The following is a 23,414-nucleotide window of genomic DNA, read 5'->3' as shown; positions in this document are numbered from 1 at the left end:
AGTCTCTAAGCAGCACATGTAGGGCCACCCCCTGTACATGGGTCACAGGTAGGAATGAGCACCCAGGAGATAACAAAGTTTTCTCTGGCAGAGGAGGAGCCAAGTGGGATCTGAGGTGCTGTGGTTGGGCTGTCCTGCACAGAGGAGTGAGCCCACGGGTGCCCAGGGGCTGCTTTGTGCTCTGTCACCATGTCCCCCTGAGGGCAGGCCGTGGTTCAGGTGCTCATACCCAGAGCAGGAAGGAGGGAGAGAGCTGGTGGCTCTGGCTCCACTTGGAGGTTGCCATGGGCTGCTGGTGGAGAGGCTCCTGATGTCCCTCTGCTCTCTCCACCTAAAGTGCCATTATCAAACCCCAGTGCACAGGGCAGGTGATGTGTGAGGCAGTTTCCAGCTTGTGAGGAGCCCAGGAGGGGTGAAACAAACACCAGGGACTTTGGGGATGAGTAGGACTGCTTGGAGTATCCTGAACGGTAGGAAGGTGCAGGGAGATCCTTACTTTGACGAGCCAGGGTTGCAGTTGAGGGATCCCTTGTGACTCATGTTGCTTCACAGGCCAGGCAACTGCAGCAGAAGCACAAGAGACAGGGTCAGTGGATATAGAACAGGCTCTCAGGTGATTTATCTGTGTGCATCCTGCCCTCTCTACCTCCAAGCTGGGGTCTCCAAGCAGATGAAGCAGTCAGGTGAGTACAAGGATGTTTCCTCCTTGTTCTCAGTCACCTCTCACTGCTCTGACCTAGGCTGAAGGTGACACATCCCAGGATGCTTTTTCAAAACCTATTTCCACCTCTCCCTCTTGCTCTTCCATTCCAGGTACACCCCAACTTTGTGACATTCTAACACATCTTTTTCCAGCAGCACTGTCCTGCCTAAGGTTAAACAGGGACTGAGGTGCCCTTTGCCTCCATGGTCTGTTCCAGATGCCTGTGCCCATGTGCTTATGGCTGTGTGTCCCAGGTCATTTTTCATGAGTGCCATTAGCTTTTGTTATGTGGTAATTTTAAGCTCTACGCCAGCTGTTAAATTATCTTTACGAGGGGACTGACCACATAAAGAAAAATGGGATAACTGAATGCTGCTCTACTGGCAGCTCAGGGATGAAGGAAAATGTACTGCGGTGAGTGGTTAGTGAAAGGCAGACTGGATCAGCACAGATCATTTTCCTTTTCTTTCCAGTGAAATTAGAATGTGGGAGAAGATGTGAGTGAGATCCAGGCACTGTTCTGACAGCAGAACTGCAAGGGAAGAGAGACAAATCCTGAAAACAAGATATAATAAGATCTCAGGGAATTATTTGTTTTGGTATCCAAGCTCTTCACCTCTGCTGCATGTGTGAGCTGAAGGGAAGCCAAGGCAATGTCCTAAAATTTTAGTAAGTCTCTTTTGGAAAGTTATGGGGCACTTCTGTGCCTGGGTCAGACCCTGCTTACCTCATGATAAGGTTGTCAGAATTCAAAGGTTTGGCTTTGAAATACTTGTTGCTGGCCTAAAGGAAAAAATTCCTCAGTGTCCTCAGTGGGGTTTCCTGCAAAGGAACTGCTGAGTGTGCTTGGCATGTGCCAAGGGCTGCCATGACAGCCGTGGGCAGGCAGTGGAGCTTCCTCCAAGGGTTTGTCTTCACTGAATCTAGGCTAAAGTGTATGTAATCCCCAGGGAATACTTTGGAGTCATCCCTGACACCTGGGATTTCCCCTCTGAAGGCTGACTATCTGCTGTAGGGCTTGTTGTATCATCAGCAGAGCTGCCCTAGATTCCTTACGTATCCGCATTTATTCCTCATGTTGGAACACTTGTGGTATTTTGCTCTGTGTGTTTCACCCTGAGGTGAGGGCAGAGAGAGTGTTCTCACTGATCTTATCAGAACTGTCAGTGGGATGTCAGAGAGATGCATTTATGAGGATGCTGGTGAAGTACTTGGGTGTACACAGACTGCATGGAGAACCCCAGCATGTTTTGGGCTCAGCCTTACAACTTTCAGCCTGTTTCCTGTCACAGTAACACACTCAGCACAAACACTGCTAGAAAGGACTCTCAAGTGCATTTTAGTAGCTAGTATGTTAAATTCCCCCTTTTTTGTCTCTCTTGTGGTTGATACTGAAATCTCTATGCACACCTATAAGAGATATAAATCCATAATCACATTAGAATAGAAACTTGGTGGTCTGCCAAGCCCTCTGAGTGTAATAAAACCCATCTCTGTGCCTAAGCTTGGATACCTGTGAATTTTTCCTCTGTTAATAGCTGTCTGCTGGTTTCCTTTTACATTCCTCAAACTGTTCCTATCTCCTGGATCTCTTTGTGCATTAGCATAAGATACCTGGAAAAGAGAACTTGGGCTCTTAAAACCCCCGCTCTGTTCTGTTTACTCTGCACCACCCAATCACTTGAGTCCCACATGTGATGATAGCTGGGAGTGTTTCTGCATATTAGTGTCATATTTCTGGCTCCCTTTTTCTTACTGCCCCAGGGCCATGTCCTAATGTACTGAAATCCAGGTTACTCCAGCAGGAATGTGTCACCAGGTTTGGCCCATGGAGCTCAGAACTGTCCCAGCCCCAGCTGTGAAGCACCTGGAGGAACCAGCTAAGGTCACCCTGTTTTTTTATTTCTCCTTCCTATGTTGTGTCCAAAAAATAAACCTCTGGGATCTGCTCTTTGAGGAGCCCATCTGGGGCAACCCAGGGTGGCTGCCAGAGGTGCAGACTCCATGGCAGTGGCAGAGGAGTTTGGCTTCGTGGGTGAAGCAGGAACCAGCCCTGAATTCTTCAGCTCATGGTTATTCATGATTAATAAAGTCCTGATGGGATCAGCTGGCATCCCCAAATGATAAGCTAACCTGGAAGGCTTCATCTCTTCCAGGGTGCCTGTGTCCCAAAGAGGCCATGAAACTGGAAATGGTGCACACACCTGCCAAGTCAGCAGGTCCTTATCATGCTGGGCTCCCTTTTCTTTATTTATTCCTGCTATTTTCCTATTTGCCCTTTGCTCAGCTCTCCCCGCTGCATTCAGGCCGTGGCCGTGCTCAGCCTTGTGCTGGTCACAGCAAAGGTGTGGTGTGGTGCTGGCCAAGTGAAACCAGGATGGAGCCTCATGCCAAAGCTTTTAATTCAGCCTTAATTGCCGGATATTAATTGAATCTGAACTGGAAGACTGCAAGGGGGAAGGGCACATTCCTAAGGGGTTGGAGACTTTCTAATGAATCTGCTAAATCAAGAGGCAGCTGGGCCTGTGAAAGGTGAAGGAGGGCTAAGAGCACTTCACCTGAAATGTGGACAGAACCAAGATGTGAGAGATGAAGCTGTGGGCTGGCCTTCCCTAGGTTCTCTCTCCCCTTGGGAGAATCCTTAAGAGCTCCCACAGTCTGCAGCCTCAGCCAGATGTTGTCTTCTCCCTGCCCTGATTAGAGGGTTCTGATCTCCCCCTTATCTCCCAGCAGGTGTGGCTGCTGCCTCCTCCTTCTCCAGCGGGAGCAGCGTAGGAAGGAAGGCGAGACCCAAGTGTCACCATGCAGTGTGTGGCTGTGCAGGTATTAACTTTGAGTCAGCCTAATCAAAGCCAATTTCAAGACCATCTCCCACCCTTTTGCTGGTGCAGGGCAGAGTCTCTGCTGGGGTCACCAAGCAAGGCAGCTGAGCCTTGCACATGAGCATGGTATGGAATGAGACATGGACTCCAGGAGCTAAGCCAGGCTCAAATTCAGTCTTCTGCCACTGGAGAAACTAGAGGGAAGCTAAACTGCATGGCTAAAGCCTAGCACCTTGATCTGGCGCAGGCCAGGAAGTCCCAGAGGGACTTGGGGAGGCCAGCACAAATCAGTGCTGAAGGCCATCAAGGTGGGTGAAGCCATGTTGTACTCTAAAGCACAGGAAGCCCCACTCCCTGACTTTCCGGCCAGTCTTATCCTTGGAGGTCAAATATCCTCCCAAAGACACATGGAGCCGTGACAGGAGCCTGGCATTGTCTGCACCACATTTCTGTACTTTTATAGCAAATGGAAGCTGGCCATGCATTGTTTTGGCTTTCTCTGAGTCTCTTTGAAGAGGGAGCTGTGACATTGATCCCTCTTCTCCAAGGGTGGAGAAGCACTTTGTGAAGGGAAAAAGTAATATCTCTTTCTCCTCTCTGGGCTGATCTCTGTTATTGTTTTACTTTATTTTTATTAGGTATAGTTCTCCCTTATCTGCTGTGGTCAGACTTCTTATAGGGCATGGAAAGGACATGAAAAATTCTGGATTCTGGGTAAAGATTGGACAATGTGCAAATGTGAAATACTAGTGGGGTTTTTAGGGCAATTATTATTATTATCATCACTGTTAATAACAGCAGCATCTGGTGTTTGTGGGTTTTTCTCTTCATGGGTCTAAGACCTTTAAGACTGAGACTGGGTTTGTTGGCATCAGAGAATATTAGGATGTGATTGTAGCAGCAAGGATTTATGGTGGTCAGAACAGAACAGTTTTTGCTGGAACAGTAGAAAAACATGGCAAAACCCCCAAAAACCCTAAACTAAGTGTTCTAGGAGTAACAGCAAGTTTTTCCAAGCATATTCTAACCCTTGCCCGTGTTTCCATCAGTCATCCCACCGAAATCTGCCTGGGGCAACAGGACTTCCGAATTCCCCATCAGCCATGCTGAAGGGAATCTCTGCACAAAGAGGTGATGGGGCTTGGGCACCGGGGAGATCCCTGGGATGGAAATGCCCCCTGGGATCCTGCCTAGGGTGAGGGGTTCAATGTAGCCCTGCTGTCTGTGTGTGTATCCCGTGCCAGGGGGATGGGCCAGGCAGAAATGCTGGACTGGCAGCAGCCTTGGCCGTAACATAAAGCGTCAGGAAGAAACATGAGCTGGCCACCACACGATGTTATCTCTCAGACTTCTCAGGCCCACAAAAGCTGTCTGTTAGGGCTGCTGAGTGTTTTCCTACAGCAATGTCACACTGGAGAAAGCTGTTTGATGGGCTGTGCTGTAACGCTTGGGCTGCTTGGATTCACAGGAGAGCAAAGGGAGCACAGGCACTGTGGTGTGTGTGTCCTACACTGCTCCTGCTCCAGACAGCTCCCCCACCCTCTGAGAGTATCCCCCCAGTTCCCACAATCTACCCTACCGTCTCTGATGGTATAGAAGGAGCTGGCAGGTAGGGAAGGCCACAATCCCACATCAATCCACTAACAAAACACCTTTTGGGCATACGTGTGGCACTGGGACATGTGTGCTCAGGGCTCCTCATGAGACACCAAGACTCCTAAATTCACAGAAACTGGTTTAGATCTCTCAAAGTGGTTGTGAGAGGGACCCCAGAAGCTGTGCTTGACTTGAGAATTTCACATGGGTCTCTGGTCTGCTGGTCCAGCCTCCTGGAACCACCCTTCTCCTGCTTTTAGTTGCTTTTCTGAACCTGCCCGTAAGGATGGCTTCAGGGCTCACCAGGAGAAACTCAGGGTCTCTGCCAGGAACATGCACTCTTTAAAAAAATAATCTTTGGGTTAGTCAGAAAGAATCAGGAAATGCAAATCCAGAGCAGAGAGGCTGACACCCAAACAGAGGAAAAGGTTGTTGTTTCTCCTTGGAGAAGCAAGCCAAGATCTTGTCCCATCCAAAATTTCCAAACCCTGTTTTTTCAAAATCAGGCCTTGGTTGTTCAGCAGGACCAAGTCAGAACACCACTACTTGGAAAGTGGCAAGTCCTCTGTTTTTTCTTTCTTCCACCCTTTCAAGTTACCTTTACAGTGATGGAGCCACTCAGGATCATGGGTCCCTTTGGAAAGACAGAAGCCTATGGAAGGAGGGGAGTGGAGCTCCAGGGTGTGTGTGGCACGTGCCACATTCCAGCAGAGGCAGTCCCCAGGTACAACCTGCCCGGTGTCTGAAGGATACACTCCCTGCACTGCACATCAAATTGTTCACATTGTGGAGATTCTCCAGAAGACAAACACCTGGATAAATATAACCCAGCCCAACAGGTCTGGGCAGAGAGGAACCAAGTGTTCTTTAGCCTCCACGGCAGAAGTGGCAGCCAGTCATTTGGACTGAGGCATCTCAGACCTACAGCCACCCCCATACCAGCTTTGGTGGACCCTGACCCCCCTTTGAATCCCATCTGGATTTCCTGTTGGTCTCCACAGGGATGAAATGGAGCCTTGGGAGCTCAGGAACACAAACTGGCACTACAGAGCAAAAGTGCCAATATTTACATATTCCTGATTGGAGATTCATGAACTGCCTATAGAGAGAATGTGTCCATGGTGATCCACAAGCAGACCTTAATTTAGGTCCCAGTCCAGAGTCCAGTGGCACTGGAGGCCCTTGGTGCCCACAGGCTGGAGTGGGAAAGGAAAGGTCTGAACCAACCAAATATTCCTGCCAGAAAGTAAAACCTTCCTGCCAGGGCTACAACCAAAAGCAGGTCTGGACAGCGCCCTGCTCTATAAATACCCAGGGAAAATGCACAAATGGCCACAGTTTTCAAGATCTTGGGAAAAAACTGGAAGCTGGCTCCACCACCCCTCAGAAAGACTTGTTTGCAGAGTCCTGGTGCCGAGTCACAGCTCCTGGATTTACACCTTGCCTCTCTATTGGAGGAATTCTGCAGGAGCTGGGTGGAAGGAAAACAGGGAGCAGGTTTGGGCTTGCTGTGTGTCTTGCCAGGGGTTCCAAGGTGAGCATTATCCATGCTTGGGCTGCAGTTTAGAAAGCTAGAGAGCCAGGCCCAGAAACAGCACATTAAATATTAATGGATGCCTTTGGAAAGACGGAGGAAGATGAATGAGCATTCCTTACATAAAACCTCATTAAATAGTTTAAATTAAAAGACCCCAGTTCAAAACTACCCAACTGGGAGAAAGTGTCATGTGAGTCACTTGTACTGCCCAGGAAGAAAAACCAGCATGACGTGTTCCCTTGGCTTCCTGGGAAGAGAGGAGTTTTGTGAGGAAATTTGTAGCTTTTTCCCCTCTGTCCTGTTTTTGTTTTGTGCCCACACCTTCTGTGAGCTAATCCTGTCCCTAGCACCACCCATCTCCTGGGAGGTGGGAGCCAAGGAGCTGTGGGAGACTGGAGCTGGCCATGGGACTGTCTGGGCAGGATGCAAGGGAAAGGCTGGATGGCTCCAGAGCCGCCAGGACCTGTGGGTGTAGCATGCCTGGTATCCAAAAAGTTTGCTGAAGAAAGCACTGGTTGTTGTCATGCTGAAGGTTTCTCTGCTCTGCATCCTTATTCAACTCACAACCCCCCAAAATTATCCCCTTTTCCCAGCCTGGTGCTGTACTCTGTGCACTGGTTCACCAGCAGCAAGGGGTTTAAAGGTGTGATTTTTAGACATGGGAAAGATTTCATACTTTTGATGAAAGGGAAGCTTTTTCTTTGCTCTGTCTAAAAATCAGGACTCAGAGATCAGGCCAGTAAAAATAGGGAGCGACTTTGCCTGTGCGTGTCATATTCCAGAGCAGGATGGATAACAGCCGAGCCCAGCCTGGAGAAGGGCATTAATCTGTGTTCAGGCAAAACACCAAAATCCTGAAACTGGCTGTATGCTCATGTTCCTGGCTGCAGGCACCAGCTCTCAGAGCTGTTCCTCCTGTGCACCTCCTGCAGAGCTGGAATATTTCTCTGATGGCTTTTCCAAGCTCGAAGGCATCTGTGGAACAGATGGGAGACTCGGTGAAAGGCTGGCACCGGTGGGGGTTGCAGACTGCCCAGCCCTGGAAGTGTCCAAGGCCAGGTCGGATGGGGCTTGGAGCACCCTGGTCTAAGAGAAGGTGTCCCTGCCCATGGCAAGGAGTGAAGCTGGGTGGGCTTTAAGGTCCCTTCCAACCCAAACCATCCCAGAATCTATGAGGATGTGCTAAAGCTTGGATGGAGTTGTGAGGGTTCCTGTTGTGTCCCTACTGCTTCCCACAGTAATGTCACAGCTCTGATGGACAGAAGCACAGTGGAGTGGTGTTTGTCATGGTGGGATTTCCAGGAACAAAGCTCAGGACTGTGACATCCGTGCTGGAAGGTGGTGTTCTGTTTATTCAAAGCACCCACAACAAGACTGCTTCCAGAAGCTTCAAAGCTGCCTGGTCCAACAGGGACCATGCTGATACCCTTGGGTGGTTCTGGTTTGTCTGGTGGGGATCAATAATTTCTCACTAGGTGCGGGTGTACAGGTAGGGGACAGGTTGACCTTGCTGTTTGAGCTAATCACTCAAGTGTCTTAATTTTCCATTAGATGATTGCTGTAATGTGTAAGAACACAGTGCCCTCTTCACATCAATCCTGTGCAATCCCTACGAGCCAGCCTCAGCATTCCTGCCTCCTTACCCCTAACAGGACAGCTGTAAAGCCTAACAGATGCATTTGGCAGGGAGATTCATTTTCCACAGTAATTCCCAACCTTTAGCCCCAGGCAGAGCATGATACAGCTGACCATCCTTGCCTAGCTGCTGCCAACCCAAACTGGGCTGAAAAGCACCAAGCAAAGCTGGGGGGTGTGGCTGGTTCCTCATCCCCTCAGGAGGGGCGAGAGGGAGTCATGTTTGTCAGTGCACTCCCCATGCTGACTGGTTCATGAGCAAGACAGAGCAGCTGAGATCCAAGGGACCTTTCCACTACCTCCTCCTAAGGAAGGGCATTTTTGGTCACTCCCTGAAATGCTGATTCACTTCCCTGGCAGAAATTCAGGCATTTAGCAGGGCAGTTGGTGTGCCAAGAGCTTTTTCTCTATTAGAGAAAACCTGTTATTAGGCTCAGAGCCACTTTGGGGCCAGGTTTAGCTTCAGTTTGTCTCTAGCAATGTCAGCTCAAACTCTCTGGGGTTTGATGAAGATTGGTAAATCTGCAGAAGTAATTGGCCAATCTGAACTAAAAATCCTTTTCTGCCTAGGTAGAAAGGTTACAACATCCCATCTTTCCCCAAAGAAAGGGAGAGGGTTGCAGCCCATCTCCCTCTGCCCATACCAGGGAGGAGCTATTCCACTCTGCTCCTGTTTCAAATCTTTGTCTATAGCAATAGGGGTTTGGGGCTTGGGAAGTATCAGTAATTTTCATTTCCTGCTCAAAAACTCATCCTGGGCTTTTTGTTGGGAGGGTGGGGCAGAAGAATTAAGGGAGGAGATTAATCTCTTAAAAATCTCATTTGATATTTAAGGCTTTTCCACCCTTTTTAAGCTAATGATGACAACATTCAACAATAATGATGACAACTGCTATCTCTTCCCATCCTATGTTGTGCTTCCTACTCATATCCTGCCTGGGTATTTTTGGCTATTTGTAACAATTCATTTGAGCTAAACTTGGCACATGGAAAATTGGCTCTGAGTGTCACTGCAGGAAAACAGCCAGTTTAACCAGCTCAGTAGTGGATCCTGGAGATGTGGTGGGGCTCAGGTCAGCTTTTGGTCTGAAAACATCACTTGAGCTTTTTTAGTCGCAGTCTAATGTAGTTTTTCCCTTCTGTAGTTGGTATTTTCATATATATTATCATGGTAGATAAATTTTTAAATGGAAAAATGGTGATTTATCTCTTCCCATTCACCTCTGAAAGGCAGAAATGGGAGTTCATGCAAAGGGACTTTTGCTGTCCATCACTGATTTGTTTTACATGCAAAATGCTGAGATTTTTGGATTTTCACAGAGTCCCTATAGGAACCATAATATTCATTGATGATACAAAACATGTTCCGCTTCAAAATACTCACACCCAGCTGAAGGATGCCCTGCTCTGTTTCTAGGGTCAGAAGACAAGATGTACAGTCACAGGAAATCACTGGGTTGATTTCCAATGTTTGGGCTTTCAGCAAAGCTGTGGATGAGACCACAGAAGGGTTTTTCAGCCTGAACATCCAGTTACCCAGTAACCAAAACAGTCCCAGGAGAGCTCATTCCAAAACCAAAATAAACCCCATTCCCTTTGCCCTTTGTTCTGTATAGAATAGAAGGATGTGTGAGGCTGGGTTTATCAAAATAATTCAAATGGCAGTTTCTAATCTTGCGGTGCAGAATTGTTTTAACAATCTTGCCACAAAAAAAAAAAATTAATCTCTTGCAAGGGCGAGGAGGAAAAAGCACAATTGGTCCATGCAGAGGCTGGGATGGGAGTCTGAGCTGGGCTAGGAGGAACCAGACTGATTCCAGGGCTGGGAAGGGGAGAGAAGAGTTTCCTGCAGTGCCTTAGAGAGGAAAGGCTTCCCTGGGCACTACTGTGTGCACACAGGGTCTTTGGCATGGAGATTTCCAGTTCCAAAGGCTAAAGCTTTGCAGGGCACATGAAGGACAGGGTTTCTGCTCTGGGAACCCCAGCACTATGGAGCAGGTTTGCCCAGGGAGGTTGTGCCATCTCATTCTTGGAGATTTTCAAGAACAGCAGGAGTAACTGTGCAGCCTGCTCTGATTTCAGAGCTGACCCTGCTTGAGGTTGGACTGGAGATCTCCTGAGATGCCTTCTGCCCTGCATAACCCTGTAATCCTCAGAGGAGGGGGTGAAAGGAGCAAGAAATCCCTTTTATGCTAGGTGGGCAAGGTGTGTGTGTGGAAGGATCAGGGCAGCTGGCACGCAGTGGGGCCAACACAGGCCACATGGATGCTCCTGCAGCCAAAGGGGAGCCAGGTGGTGCTTACCATGACCTGGGGTTTAAAACCACTGAACTCTCCTTGCTGGCCTGACTGTCACTGGGGTCTGATCCTTAAATGAGCCACAGGTTTATGCAACCCCTCTGGAGCAGAGAAAGGTTGGCAGAAGCAGAGTTGTGCCTAAACATGCACACTGGAGAACCTGGTATATTCTGGGAAGGTTGTTCTGAAGGGAGGGGCAGGTGGCCCTGAGAGCACAGGAATACCTGTGGTTTGGGAAGGACAAAGAGCTGTTCCTGGTGCTCCTCAGCCAGGTGTTCCTGAATCCTGCCCTGGGGGCCTACAGCTGAGCTCATGGATGCTCAGGGATGGCATGAGCTACCCAAGTGCTCCTTTAGCTTGAGTTGTCAGGAGGATTCCAAGAGAAGAAGCTGTGTGTCCATCACCCACACGGCACCAGAGCAGAGCACTCTGAGCAGCATCCTGACAGCCACAGGCACCTGGAAGGGCAGATCATGTTGGAAGCAGCTCTGGGAAAATACCAGGGACTGCTGAGGATGGTGGCAGCCCAGATCTCCCCCATAACCTTCTCCTGCTCCACATCATCCTTCTCACCTCTGACTGTCTGCTCACCAGCTGTTGGCAGGCAGGGAGAAGGGAGCAGGGAGCAGGAGTGTTTCCAGGCTCGTGCCAGGTGTGGAGCAGATGTTCTGGGACCTGTCTGGTCTAGTTTGCATGTGGCTGTGGCAGGGCTTTGGCTGCTTGGCTGGTCTCAGGCCTCCCTTCCTGGGCTCTGACTAAACCTGTACAACATTTCCTTACACCGAGCAGTCACTGAGGCCAGAGCTCCTCTCCTCCCTTCCATCCTCCCCTTGGCTCAGAGGAGCCAGGAGCAGCTGCCTGAATGTGGGGTGGTCTATCACCTCTCCCATCACCTGCCCTCAGTTCTGCTTGGTGGCAGGCTGGGGGCACACACGGCTGCAGCACTCATGCATACCTGGAGGAGAAGCCAGGAACAGGATGGAAGCACAGGAAGCCTCTCTGCATTTCCCAGCCTCCAGCAGTGCGAGTGAAGAGCTCCTGGTGCCCTTTTCCATCCCTGAATTTCTCCAACTGCATTTGTCTAAGCTCTGTAAACTCTGGGCATCCTGAATGGCCTGTGGCAGGATGCTCCATACTTGGCTCTGCATGATGTTCTCAGCCACCTCCTTTTTTTCCTGCTGCACTCACCAGCTGCTGGTTTCATGGGATGCCCCCCAGCTCTGTCAGCAGGAAGCAGCTGGTCCCTCATTCCCTGTCTCCATGCCACAGGCTGTATCACAGATCTCAAGGAGAGCAGCATCTCAGTGTCCCTCTCCCAAGCTGAAGAGCACTGCAAGTTTCAGGGCTGAAGTCACAGATACAGGGGCTGCTCCTGGTTTGTTTTTAAGCTCAGAGAGAACACAGCAGCAGCAAAAGGTGCTTCCTTGTCAAGAGATTGCTCGGGCAGCCGATAGCCCGACCACACCTTGGGTGTTACCTGCTCGTTCTGGCAGAGACCAGCAATGAGCACAGCTCTGGTACATTTGCTCTCAATTTATCCTGTTGAACCTGCTCCTGCCTCACTCCATGCAGCAGCTTCTCTGACAGAGGCACAGCTTTTCTGGCTTTTTTTAAGCTTCTGAAATTTTATCAACCTATTTTCCAAGCAGTAGCAACTCACAGCAAACCTGACAGCTCTTGAAGTTATCCCTGAGAGTCTTTCATGCTACTTTTACAATCCTGCCCTGCACCTTCTGTTGCAAAACAAACAAGGGGGGAAAATCCAGCCCAATATTTTCCTTGTGTTTTGACTCTGGCTTGAATGCCAGGTTGGAGTGAGCATGTACCTGGATGCTGGACTAGAGCCTTCCTTCACCAGTTGGGTTCCCTGCTATGGAAACTCTGCAAGGCAGCTGGAGATTCCTAAGTTACTCTCTTTGGGAATCATGGAAACATAGATAGAATCATAGAATCAGCCCTTTGACTTCAGTGGGTCAAAGTGTCATTTCCATGGCTCAGATGTACCACTCCCCTCCCACAGTTTGGCAGGGTTTCTGTTCTCCTGCACTGAAAAAGAAGTGAATCAGGAATGTGCCTGCCTGCATGACCAGGTCTCAAACCCATCAGGAGATCAGGCAGAGATGCTGGTGTGCAGGTACCTGATGGTGCAAGACTCCTTCCCCCACCAGCCTGAGGGCGTGGACTCTCCTCTCATGGGGAAGTGGATCATGCCTGTTAAAGTCCACATAACTCCAATCAGAGGATTTGTTTGGATGCAGTCTGGGGTACTCTCTCCATCTCAGAAATCCTGCTTGTGTCACATATCAGGGGATAGTGTGCAAAACCCTTTTGTGGTCTGTACCTGGACTGAGGAGCCACCCCTACTACCTAACCTTACCTCCACTCCTGCACAGGCTTCCTGGGTACATGTTATTGCTCTTCCTTTTTCAAGGACTTTTGAAAGTCCCATATCTCAGCCAAGAAGCCATGCTGAGAGCAGCAGGTACCAAAAACAGGACAAACTGCCTGGCTGTGTGAAAGTCAGAGTTACAGGTTAACCCGCGGGAATGGCCACAGACAAGGCCATTTGCTTCTGCCCCAGAGGAAGACATTAATATCTTCCCAGAGAAAAGAGGTTTTAATTAGTGCTCCCTTCTGCAAAGCGCCCAGCTCTCCTCCTCTGTCTCCTCAGCTGAACACAGCTATAATTAAGAGGCAGCAGTGTCAGGAATGAGAGTAGGCTTCAGCCTATGATTTATTAAGGGATATCGTGGGTGCAAATTACCTTTCTCTCTTCTCCTCTCCCTGGTGTTTTTATGAAATGAATTTGCTGATAAAAGGATTGTCTCAGGCTCAGGCAAATGGACACCTCTGTGTTTATCTCATCACAGACAGTGAAGTCACTGCTTTGCCTCCATAGAGTCTCCACTGAAAGCCTCAAACCTGATTTATCATGTCATAAATCGAATGGTTCAGGTTGAAAAAAAGTTCCGTTTCCCTTTATGGGAAATGGACCATGCCCTGTCCCTCCCTTCCACTAGGTCAGGTTGCTCCAAGCCCTGTCCAGCCTGGCCTTGAGCACTTCCAAGGATGGGGCAACCACAGCTTCTCTGGGCAACCTGTGCCAGGGCCTAAGCACCTTCACAGGGAAAAAATTCTTCCCAAAATTTAATGTAAAGCCACCCTCCTTCAGCTTAAGGCCATTCTACCTTGTCCTGTCACTCCATGCCCTTGTGAAAAGGACACAGAGGAGTTTGGAGTACTTGGAAGAGTTTGTATCCATAAGTCACAATTCTGGCTGGCAGCACTGGTGGGACAAGGATTGACCCAAGAGAGTCCTGATGGTGGCAGTGAGGAATGAGTGACAGACTAGGACAAGCTGCTGGCATGTCCACAGCAGGGAGGTGGGTCAGGTTTGGGATTCACCTTGTATTTGCTGGTGAGGGAATCTGGAGCCACCCTCAGCTCTAGTTCCAGCAGCCAACATTTGTAAGAGATTCTCAGCTGCCAGATGATTCCCACTTCTGTCCATCCTGAGCAACAGGGAAGTTAGGTGTAAACAGTCTGGGGGAGGGTGGTGTTGACTCAGCCTGATCCCAATCGCCATCCCACCAGCAGCACTACTTCACTTTCTGAATCAGCTGTGGTGCCTGAACTTTGGTTTATTGCCATTTGATGGGCTGCACTTTACCTTTGTAGGATATAGATCTGGACAAGTTGAGACTGATAAGACAGAGGAAGGGAAAAAAGAAAAAAGGAAGCAAGAAGGACTAAACTTAAATTCAAATCATGAAAGCTTTTGGGGGTCAGTGCCCCAACCAGAAACCAAAAATAAATAACCAAAAATAATAACCAGAAAATTCTTTCTGTCCCACTCCAAGGCAGTGCTGAAAGACCTCAGACCACAAATGTGGAGTGTTCCTGTTCCACCAGCCATGGAAAGTTCTGCCTTCACCTGGGGCAAGGCTAGGTTGGAGGCCCATGAGGGCTCATTTGTGCCACACCTGCCCATCACAGAATCACAGAATCACAGAATCACAGAAATTCTAGGTTGGAAGAGACCTTTAAGATCATCGAGTCCAACCCATGTTCTAATACCTCAACTAGATCATGGCACCAAGTGCCACATCCAGTCTTTTTTTAAACTCTTCGAGGGATGGTGACTCCACGACCTCCCTGGGTAGATGATTCCAGTATTTGACTACTCTTTCTGTAAAATACTTCCTCCTTATTTCTAGCTTGCATCTCCCTTGGCGCAGCTTGAGACTGTGTCCTCTTGTTCTGTCTGTTGTTGCCCGGAGAAAGAGACCGACCCCCAGCTCACCACAGCTACCCTTCAGGAAGTTGAAGAGGGTGATAAGGTCACCCCTGAGTCTCCTTTTCTCCAGGCTGAACAACCCCAGCTCCCTCAGTCGCTCTTCATATGGCTTGTGTTCCAAGCCCCTCACCAGCCTCGTTGCTCTCCTTTGGACACGCTCAAGCATCTCAACGTCCCTCCTAAAGTGAGGGGCCCAGAATTGGACGCAATATTCAAGGTGTGGCCTCACCAGTGCTGAGTACAGGGGAAGAATGACCTCCCTGCTCCTGCTGGCCACACTGTTCATGATACTGGCCAGGATGCCATTGGCCTTCTTGGCCACCTGGGCACACTGCTGGCTCATGTTCAGCCGATTGTCAACCAGCACCCCCAGGTCCCTTTCCTCCTGAGCACTGTCCAGCCACACTGTCCCCAGCTTATATCGTTGCACGACAGCCAAGGCTGTTGCAAAATCCCATCCTGTCACCCTGAGGGTGTTCAGCTCCTCCATTACAGCTGAAATTGCTGCTAGAAGCTATGGCACTGTCCAGGGAGTGGGAAAGAAGAGGTGAATAGGTGGGCTAATACCTCGACAGGTGAAACCCCAAGTGTGGACTGGATGGGGGAATGTACCCCTGGCACTGGAGATGAGGATTTCTCACATGTGAGATGTGTTTGCGCGTCTCAGCAGGACAAGGAGAACCTTTGTGGGAGATGCTGGTGAGAGGGGTTGATTTGGATCCTCCTCTGAATGCAGGGATGGATGTAAGAGCACAGAGCATCCCAGGAAGGGTTGAGCTCTGTGCCAGACAGGCTAGAGCAGCCCAGCCTCTGCCACCAGCCTCTTCCCTTGTGAGGGTCCCTGCATCCCACTGTGCCTGCAGGAAGAGGCACCTCCAGGCCTCACCTGGTGCTTCCAACCAAATCAGGGCCCCAGCAGCTTGTCTGGGCACTTCAGTCCCTGTCCCAGGGCAGCTGAGCAGGCAGAGCCTGTGACTCCCCACTTCTTCCCGAGGGTTGGAAGCTTTTGTTCTGTTCCTCGGCAGATCCTCAGTGGCAGTGAGCACGTTGCAGAAACACCCTTGGGAGCATCTGGATAATGGGAACAAGGGCTGGGCTCTCCTGGGGAATTGCAGTTCAGGTGAATGGGAAATATCTCCAAACCGGTCCAGCTCAGCTACACACCCTTCCCTCCCTTCTTAATTGCAATTCTTCCTAATTTATCTGGATTACCAGGAAGTAAAATGCCAGGACTTTTTTGGTTACCCCCGTGGCATCATGCATTTCAATTTTGAAGGCGGTACTGTCATCAGCCCAGGAGAAAGGAAAACTCTCTCTGCCTTGGGAAAAGACAAACCCTCACCTATGTGCAGAGGCGGCCATGTCCATGTGGGAGCAGCTCTCCCTGGATCCCTTTCCTTTCTCTCTTAACACCTAAATGACAGCATATTTTTCCCTGACCCTGACATATTAAACCCACTGCAAGCAGACAGATATGCTGTTCACTCATAGCCTCCCCACTCCATGAAAATCCTTCTGCTCTGCTGCATTCCTAACTATGGTCTTGTGGGCAGGTGGAGATCCAGAGCCAAACTGTGCTCTCAGGCCTCCTGGGCCTCCTTGGATCTCACCTCCTGCATCTCTCAGGTGTGGTACAGTGCCTGGCACCATTTCTGATGGTGCAAGGACTCCCCTGCAATGCAGTCGGATGAGCAGGGAGGGTTTCCTTCCTTTCCACCCTTCCCCTCCCTTGCAGTGGGAAACATAAACACCTCCTGGGCAGGTAGATGGGTGTTTCTGGGCACCTGCATTGCCTTGGCCAAACAGGTGGTTCAGGAGTCCATGCTGGCAGAGCCAAGTGCTGTTGGATCTGCTGGCACTCCATGGGAGCTGTGATGCCAGGCAGACACTGAGCTGCTGGTAAAGCTCTAGCAGAGTGCAGGAGGTCATCCCTGTCGCTCCAACAAGTTGTAGCAGTGGACTTTACTTGGCACTTCTGCTTGGGGGTCACTAGGCTAGGCTCAAGAATTTTCCAAGGGTGATTGTTTTATTGCCAATGACACCAAACTCGCAGGCTAAAGGCCGTGCATTCCTGTCCACCCTGGAGGGAAGGGCAGCGCTGCTGACTGCACTTGTGGAAAGGAGTCATGAGCCCTGATCAGCCCCGTTCAAGGACTAAAACACTGAGTCTTCTTCAAAACCACAAACCTGCCCTGGCCCAGCACTTCAGAGAGACCATGGCATGGAAGGGAGAAAGCCAAGAGTATGACAGAAAGTGCTCCAAAGCAGCAGTCCCAGATCCAGCCCTCTGGGAATAATGCTCCAAGAGTCCCCCACGCACTCAGGACTTATTTCATATGGATGTTTCTCAAGCCCACACAAGCCAATGCATTTGTTCTCCCTGTTTCACTCCCTTCTTTTTTGCCACAAGGATTGAAACCTCCCAAGTCCTACAGTGCATTAGTGTCTCTTCTGAATCTTTCTTTTCCAGAATCATCCTGTGACCCTATGAAAAGCATTTTGTTTTCCAACACATTCCAAGCCATCTCATCCAGGGGCAGATGCCAACAAACCTCTGGCAGGTTTGGCCCTGAGACCATGCCCCAGCAGGGTCTCCTCTCAGTACCCACAGCCTGGCTGAGTGACCAGAGCAGAGCAAGCAGGCCAGGGTTCTTCCTGTACAACCCTTCCCTGTCTCTTCACGCCCTTGGATGAATCCAGGCAGGCAGCCATGACAATTTGTCACAGCCTGACAAAATGGTGGCTGCTGTGACTTCACCAAAGACAGCATCTGCTCTGCAGTGTCCTTCACAGAATCATCATGGTTGGAAGAGACCTTTGAGATCATCTAGTCCTACTCTTGACCCATCACACCACCCATGGGAGTTGGGCAGATGGAGACCCAGGAGCAACAACCTGCAGGGCTATTTCAGGCTCAAGGCTGGGCTTTGTCACTCTGACTGATAGTGAGTGGTTTGCAGTCAGCAAAGGTGGGCACTGAAGGCACATTCTGTCTGCCCCTGCAATACCTATCCTGCGGCTCAGAAGACATTTCCTCCTGGTGCTTAGCAGGATCCCTGCTGCCCTCCTCTCTCGTGGTGTGTGTGCCCACCCTGACATGGGGGGGTGAGGGCAGAGGGGCAGAAAGCCAAGGACTGAAAGCTTGCCTTGGCAAACTGCTCCATGGCCCCACAGGAGCAGCGTGCGCACGTCACAGCCACTCTCCAGCGTCACTCACAGCTGCTCCCTTCCCGGGACTTCACCAACAGCCAGTTCAACAATGCTGGTGCCAAACTTTTCCTCAGGTGCCCAAAAACATCCCCTGTTCCTCTAAGCTCTATGATTACATGACAAAGCCACCCTGCCCTGATGAGTACAGCAGAGTGGGTCCTGCTCTAGACCACCTGGAGAGCTGAAACACAGTTGGAAGAACACAGGCTCTTTCCCAAGGCTTCAGCTGTGGAAACCAGCAGCAGGAACAATGCAGGCCTGACCACAGTGGATCTGAGCTGCAGTGTTGTCCCAAACACCAGCTCAAGCCTTGGTTTTAAACATGGCCAACCAACGACCTTGCCTCTCACAGACACCTTCCCACAGTGGATCACAATCCCTCTTCCCAGCCCTCTTTTAAAGGGCTCCTTGGTTCAGCATTGCTGCCTGCCCTTTCTGTCTGTGAAGGACTAATTTTCCTTCTTAATCAACCGAAAACTCACAGAGCAAAACGGAGCCAGGAATGCGCTGTTGCCTGTGGCATCCGTGAGCAAAACCGTGCGTGGGTCCTTGCTGTATCAGCTGGGGGCTGAGCCTCTGTCACTTCTTTACTCAGAAAAAGTCCTTTTTTGGGGTACATGCCAGCCAAGTTCTGGCACTCCTGGATGAGCAACTACCAATGGATCTGATCCCTGCTTTTGGAGCAGCCCAGCAACACAAGCGTTAACTCCCTGTTGTCCTAATTACAGCAGGGCAATCACCAGATTTTACTACTGTGCTGTGTCACAGTTATTTCCAGTATTTGAAAATAATGTCAGTCACATCATTTGTCCCTGAGCCTTGTCCTCAGTGGAGTTTGCACCAGCATTTTCCAGGAAAATAAGAGAAAGGGGATGGGAATGCTGCGACTCGTTAACGTAGATGAAATCTCATCAGGAGGCAGAGCTGTCACGTGAAGGAACACGGCAGCTCTGAGCTTCCCTCAGTGCTGAAATCGGGTGGCAAATCCTACCAGGATGAGGGGCAAGGAGAGCTGGCCCACCAAAACCAGCAGCTCTTTGAGGGGCCCGGCGGGGAACGGCCTGAAATTCTACACATTTCCCCAAAAGAGGAAGCCCCGAGGTTTGCAAACAAACAGCTGCTCAAAACTACGTCTCCAGACTTCATTAGGAACAGAAAAAATGCCTCGCTCTGTGCCAAATGGACATTTTGCTGCCAAGAAAGTGCCACCTACTGGATCTCATCCGGTGGGGAATCACCAGGATGGGGGGAAAAAACTCAGAAAACACAATGCTGGGAAAAGTACGTTTTTTCATATTTTTTAATTAAAACAACAGAAAACTACACTGATAGTTCTCCCAGCCACAACCCCTCTCCAGCCATTCTCCCTCCACAGCAGAATCGGACAGACTTTTGAAGTGGATAAAAGCTGGGGAGGGGGATGAAGTTTTAGGATTTGCAAAGAGGGACTCACCGGTGCTGAGAAGCCGCTCTCGTTTCCCGCAGTTCGCTCAGCTCCCGTGAGTTCTCTCCCAGTTTCCCGTGCCTTCCTAGTTAAATCCTGCTGCCATTCTCCAGCAGTCAAGCTCCGTGTCCTGCCTGCACAGGCTGTGAGCCCGATGCCCCGAAGGCTGAAGGAGAGTGGGAGGCAGAGCCCACCCGGCACCCTGGCCTGGGGGTCCCCGTACCGTGGCTCCCCGCTGCCCTTTCCTCCCGGTGCCGCTCGCCGCGGGTGTCTGAGAGCAGGTGACAGAGGTTCCTTGGCAGAGGAGAGAGGAGGGGAGGGATGTGGAGGCAGCGAGAGGTGGAGCTGGGACCCGGAGCAACAGGTTACTGTATAACCAGGAGCCGGTGGCCCCGGCAGCGCCGGAGGCTGCTGCAGCCTTCGCCCACTCCCCAGGCAAGGCGACCAAGAGCCCAGGAGGGACGTGTTAAACTTGGGGTTTCTTGCTCCCGAGAACATTTTGTACCCAATGGGAAGGGTGAAGGTGGCGAGGGGAGGTGAAGGAGTGCTTGGAGCTCAGTTTTCCATCGCCGGTGAGGGAGGGGACGTGCTGCCCGACCGCCTCATGGGGGGAACAAGGCACCTTTTGTGCAGCCCAGGGCTCTCCTCAGCGCTGGCTCGCGGCTTGTTTTCCTCCAGCATCGCCCCTGCCTGCTCTCTGTCCCGACGTCTGCGGCAAGGGAAGGTGCTGGGAGACGGAGGGAAAAGGCAAAGCGTCCTTTCTCTCACATTCCCCAAAGCAATCAGGGGTGCGGAGCAGAGTCCCCTTTGGGGTACCCCCTCTGTGGCACTGCGCTCCTTGGGCTTATGTGGCCATAAACCCCCTCGTTTTGCCCCAGCTCTTCCATGAAAGAGTAGATTTAGATGGGATATTGGGAACATATTCTTCCCTGTGGGGATGCTGAGGCTCTGGCACAGAGAAGCTGTGGCTGCCCCATCTCTGGAATTGTTCAAAGCCAGGTTAGACAGGGCTTGGAACAACCTGGGATAGTGGAAGGTGTGCTTGGCAGGGAAGATATCGGCTGAATCATAGCGATGTGTCCATGGCAGGGTGGGCTCATTCTGGTTAGCCATTCCTCTCCCAAAACTGAGGCTTTTGAGAGTGTTTTTGTGGAAGTTCACGTGTCTGCAGGCTTCCCCACCAAGCCCAGGCTGTGTGTTGAACCACTGCCATGCCCATGTGAAGTGAGAACCCGTGTTGCTGGCCCTGGGAGGAAACAGCTGAACTGCGACACTAGGGAAAGAAACAAGGAAAAGCTTCCCCCTCAGGACAGCAGTCTGGGAGAAGCCCAAACTCTTTAGCTTTACATTTGCTGAGTTTCCCGCTGCTGTGGGTTTCTTTGAGGGGCTTCTGCCCAGCGCAGGGCTTGGCCCGGGTCCAGGCTCCGCACGCACGGAGGAGCCGCCCTGGTGAGTTCCTGTGGGAGGAATGCGGCCGGGTGAGCCGGGCGGGCAGGGGGAGAGCAGCTCCCTGCTGACAGCCGGCATTTCTGCAGCTCGGCTTTGACAGGAGAGACAGCTCGGCTTTGCTGCGGGAGAACACGAACCGATACTTGGTGTGACACTCCCACCCAGTGCCCCATCATCCTCATCAGGATCCCCGGGGACAGATTGTGAAAACACAGCCAGCCCTAGGAAAGGCAGGATTTAGGGAATGCCTGCTGTACCAGGCAGAGGAATATCAGTCCAACACAAGAGAAATGCAGTGGGAATGTCAGCCGTGCTGGAGCCTTGTGAGCCTCAGCAGCCAGAAGGTTTTGTGCAGGAGATCCCTACTCCCTGAAACACATCACTGAGGTATTTCAGCAGGACTGCTGGGCTTGGCTGACTTTCCTGGGATGCAAACAGGGAGTTGACAGGATGGTGTTTTAAGGCACTGCTTCCTATCCAGCTCTGCATTCACAATGAAGACAGGGCTACTGTGAGCTGCTGTGCCCCACAGCAAATCTCTTAACTGCTCTGCAGAGGCAGCAACTTTTCCTCTGGGCAGAGAAGAAAACCACAGCAGAGCTTATTACACCTTCCCAGCTGTCCCACCTGACAGCTGGTGCCGGTGAGGGTGGGCCAGAGGCAAATGGAGAATCATGGAATGGTTTGGCAGGAAGGAATCACCCTGTGGTATGGTGGTGGTTCCTGTCATGGCTCCCAGGTGTGGAATCAACTGAGTGCATGTCCTCAGCCTCCCTCCTTCACTGGAGCACCAGGCCACTCCAGAGGGACACCATAAAGTCATGGACCCATAACACCCTATCTTCCAGTATCTCCAATTTGGAAATCCCGGGAGGCTGACTTGCCTCTCAGGATCAGCCTTTTAAATCAGCTTGGCGGCAGACACCCCTGTGATGGCTCGAGAACAAAGACTTGTCGAGTAAACACCACCCAAACCCAGCTCCTCAAAATATGTGTTCCTCTAAATTTTTAATGCTGTTTGCATCCAACTTGCTTGTCCTGTTTCAGAAGGGCTGGGCCTCGTAATTAAAAGCTCCAGCGATTGTATGTCTGGCAAATGTCATCAATGGCTTCACTATGCCTGCCCTGCTTCTCCAAGCAGTGGGAACAGTTTGGAAAGGAGCTCCTGGTTAGGGAAACTCTCTGAAGCTGATTCACTTTGGGTCTTTGTACCACCTCAGCATTGAGAGATGCCACCATGAAATCAGGGACACCAACACATTGACAATTCCCATTGAAAGCCTGGAAATACTTGGGATGAAGGAGTTGTCTGAAGATTCCAGGCTTCATGCTTCATCTTAGAGTGCAGGGCTGTCAACAGCTGCAGTACCCCTCAAAAGAGTTCATGGACAATTTTATCTGGAATTGGAAAACTGAAACCAGAGCTGTCCTGCCCTTGTGAGAATGCAAGTCCAGGTTGGTGCCAGTTGAGCCCAGCAGGCACTGATAGCCAGCCAGGGCTCTGAACAGTTGCAGCCATCAGGCCCTGCCCTGAAACGAGCCAAAAAAATTAATGTTTGTTATCCTATGTGCATATTTACCCCATGCCTCACTATCACTAAGTACTGGCACTCTCTGCTGATCCTTGTTTTACACCCAGGTGATGGGAAGGGAGCAAAGGGTTCACCATGTTTTATAATTCATATTTGTGTTTATTTTGTTTGTGGTGATCACTCAAGAAGGTGAAGCACAGGAGCTGTGACTCAACATTAACCTGTGTGACCCTGTTTGCTGTTATCACCTGCATTCAGGTAAAAATTCCACTTTACAATATTCCTTTTAGAACCTGTCAGTTGTTCTGTGGGCAGACCTTCGTGTAAGGCAGGTGCAAACACGAGGAAAAGTTTGTGCTTTTTTTTGTGCCCATCCAGGAAGAGTTTTGCTTGTGTCCTTTGATCGTTAATGGGGCAGGGACAGCTCGGTATGTTGGTCACTCCTTGGAACAAGCATGTGATGGCACATTCCATCATGCCAAGCAAATCTGGGAGGACAAATAGGTGGGGGCTCCATTCAGGCAGATTAAGCACGGAAACATTTGATGGTTCCATTTCCTGGGTGCTCCTTAGCCCCTGTTCTGCTGTGATGTTTCTGTGGGAGCAGCAAAGGGCTGGCTGTGCCCTGGCTTAGCAGGACCTGTCCAAGGGGATTTGTGCCAGTGGGTACTCTGTGACTGCCAGGGGGTGTAATGTGGACAGAACTTGCTGTTACCTGGCCTGTGAGTAGAAAGGTTAGGGTTGGATGGGACTTTAAACCTCATCTCCTTCTATCCCCCCTGCCAAGGGCAGGGACACCTTCCACTAGACCACATTGCTGCAAGTCCCATTCAACCTGGCCTTGGACACTGCCAGGGATCCAGGGGCAGCCACAGCCACAGCTTCTCTGGGC

General features: G+C 50.6%; 1 protein-coding gene across 1 annotated transcript in view; it reads right to left on the bottom strand.

Moving 5' to 3' along the window:
* The window catches only part of LOC136557600 (epidermal growth factor receptor kinase substrate 8-like protein 2), a 49,527-nt gene extending 29,831 nt beyond the window's left edge, over positions 1-19,696 (bottom strand). Inside the window, exons 1-2 of the mRNA XM_066551659.1 lie at positions 19,551-19,696; positions 497-561 (exon numbers count right to left, since the gene is read on the bottom strand). Of these exons, the coding sequence (XP_066407756.1) occupies positions 497-540 (44 nt within the window). The 5' untranslated portion in view covers positions 541-561; positions 19,551-19,696. The remainder of the gene's footprint in view (positions 1-496; positions 562-19,550) is intronic.
* Positions 19,697-23,414: the final 3,718 nt, after the last annotated feature.

Source organism: Molothrus aeneus, chromosome 6 (assembly GCF_037042795.1).
Source record: "Molothrus aeneus isolate 106 chromosome 6, BPBGC_Maene_1.0, whole genome shotgun sequence".
In the NCBI taxonomy this organism is placed as follows: Eukaryota; Metazoa; Chordata; class Aves; order Passeriformes; family Icteridae; genus Molothrus; species Molothrus aeneus.
Note: the sequence above shows the minus strand (reverse complement) of the source record. Positions and strands in the feature narration are given on the sequence as shown.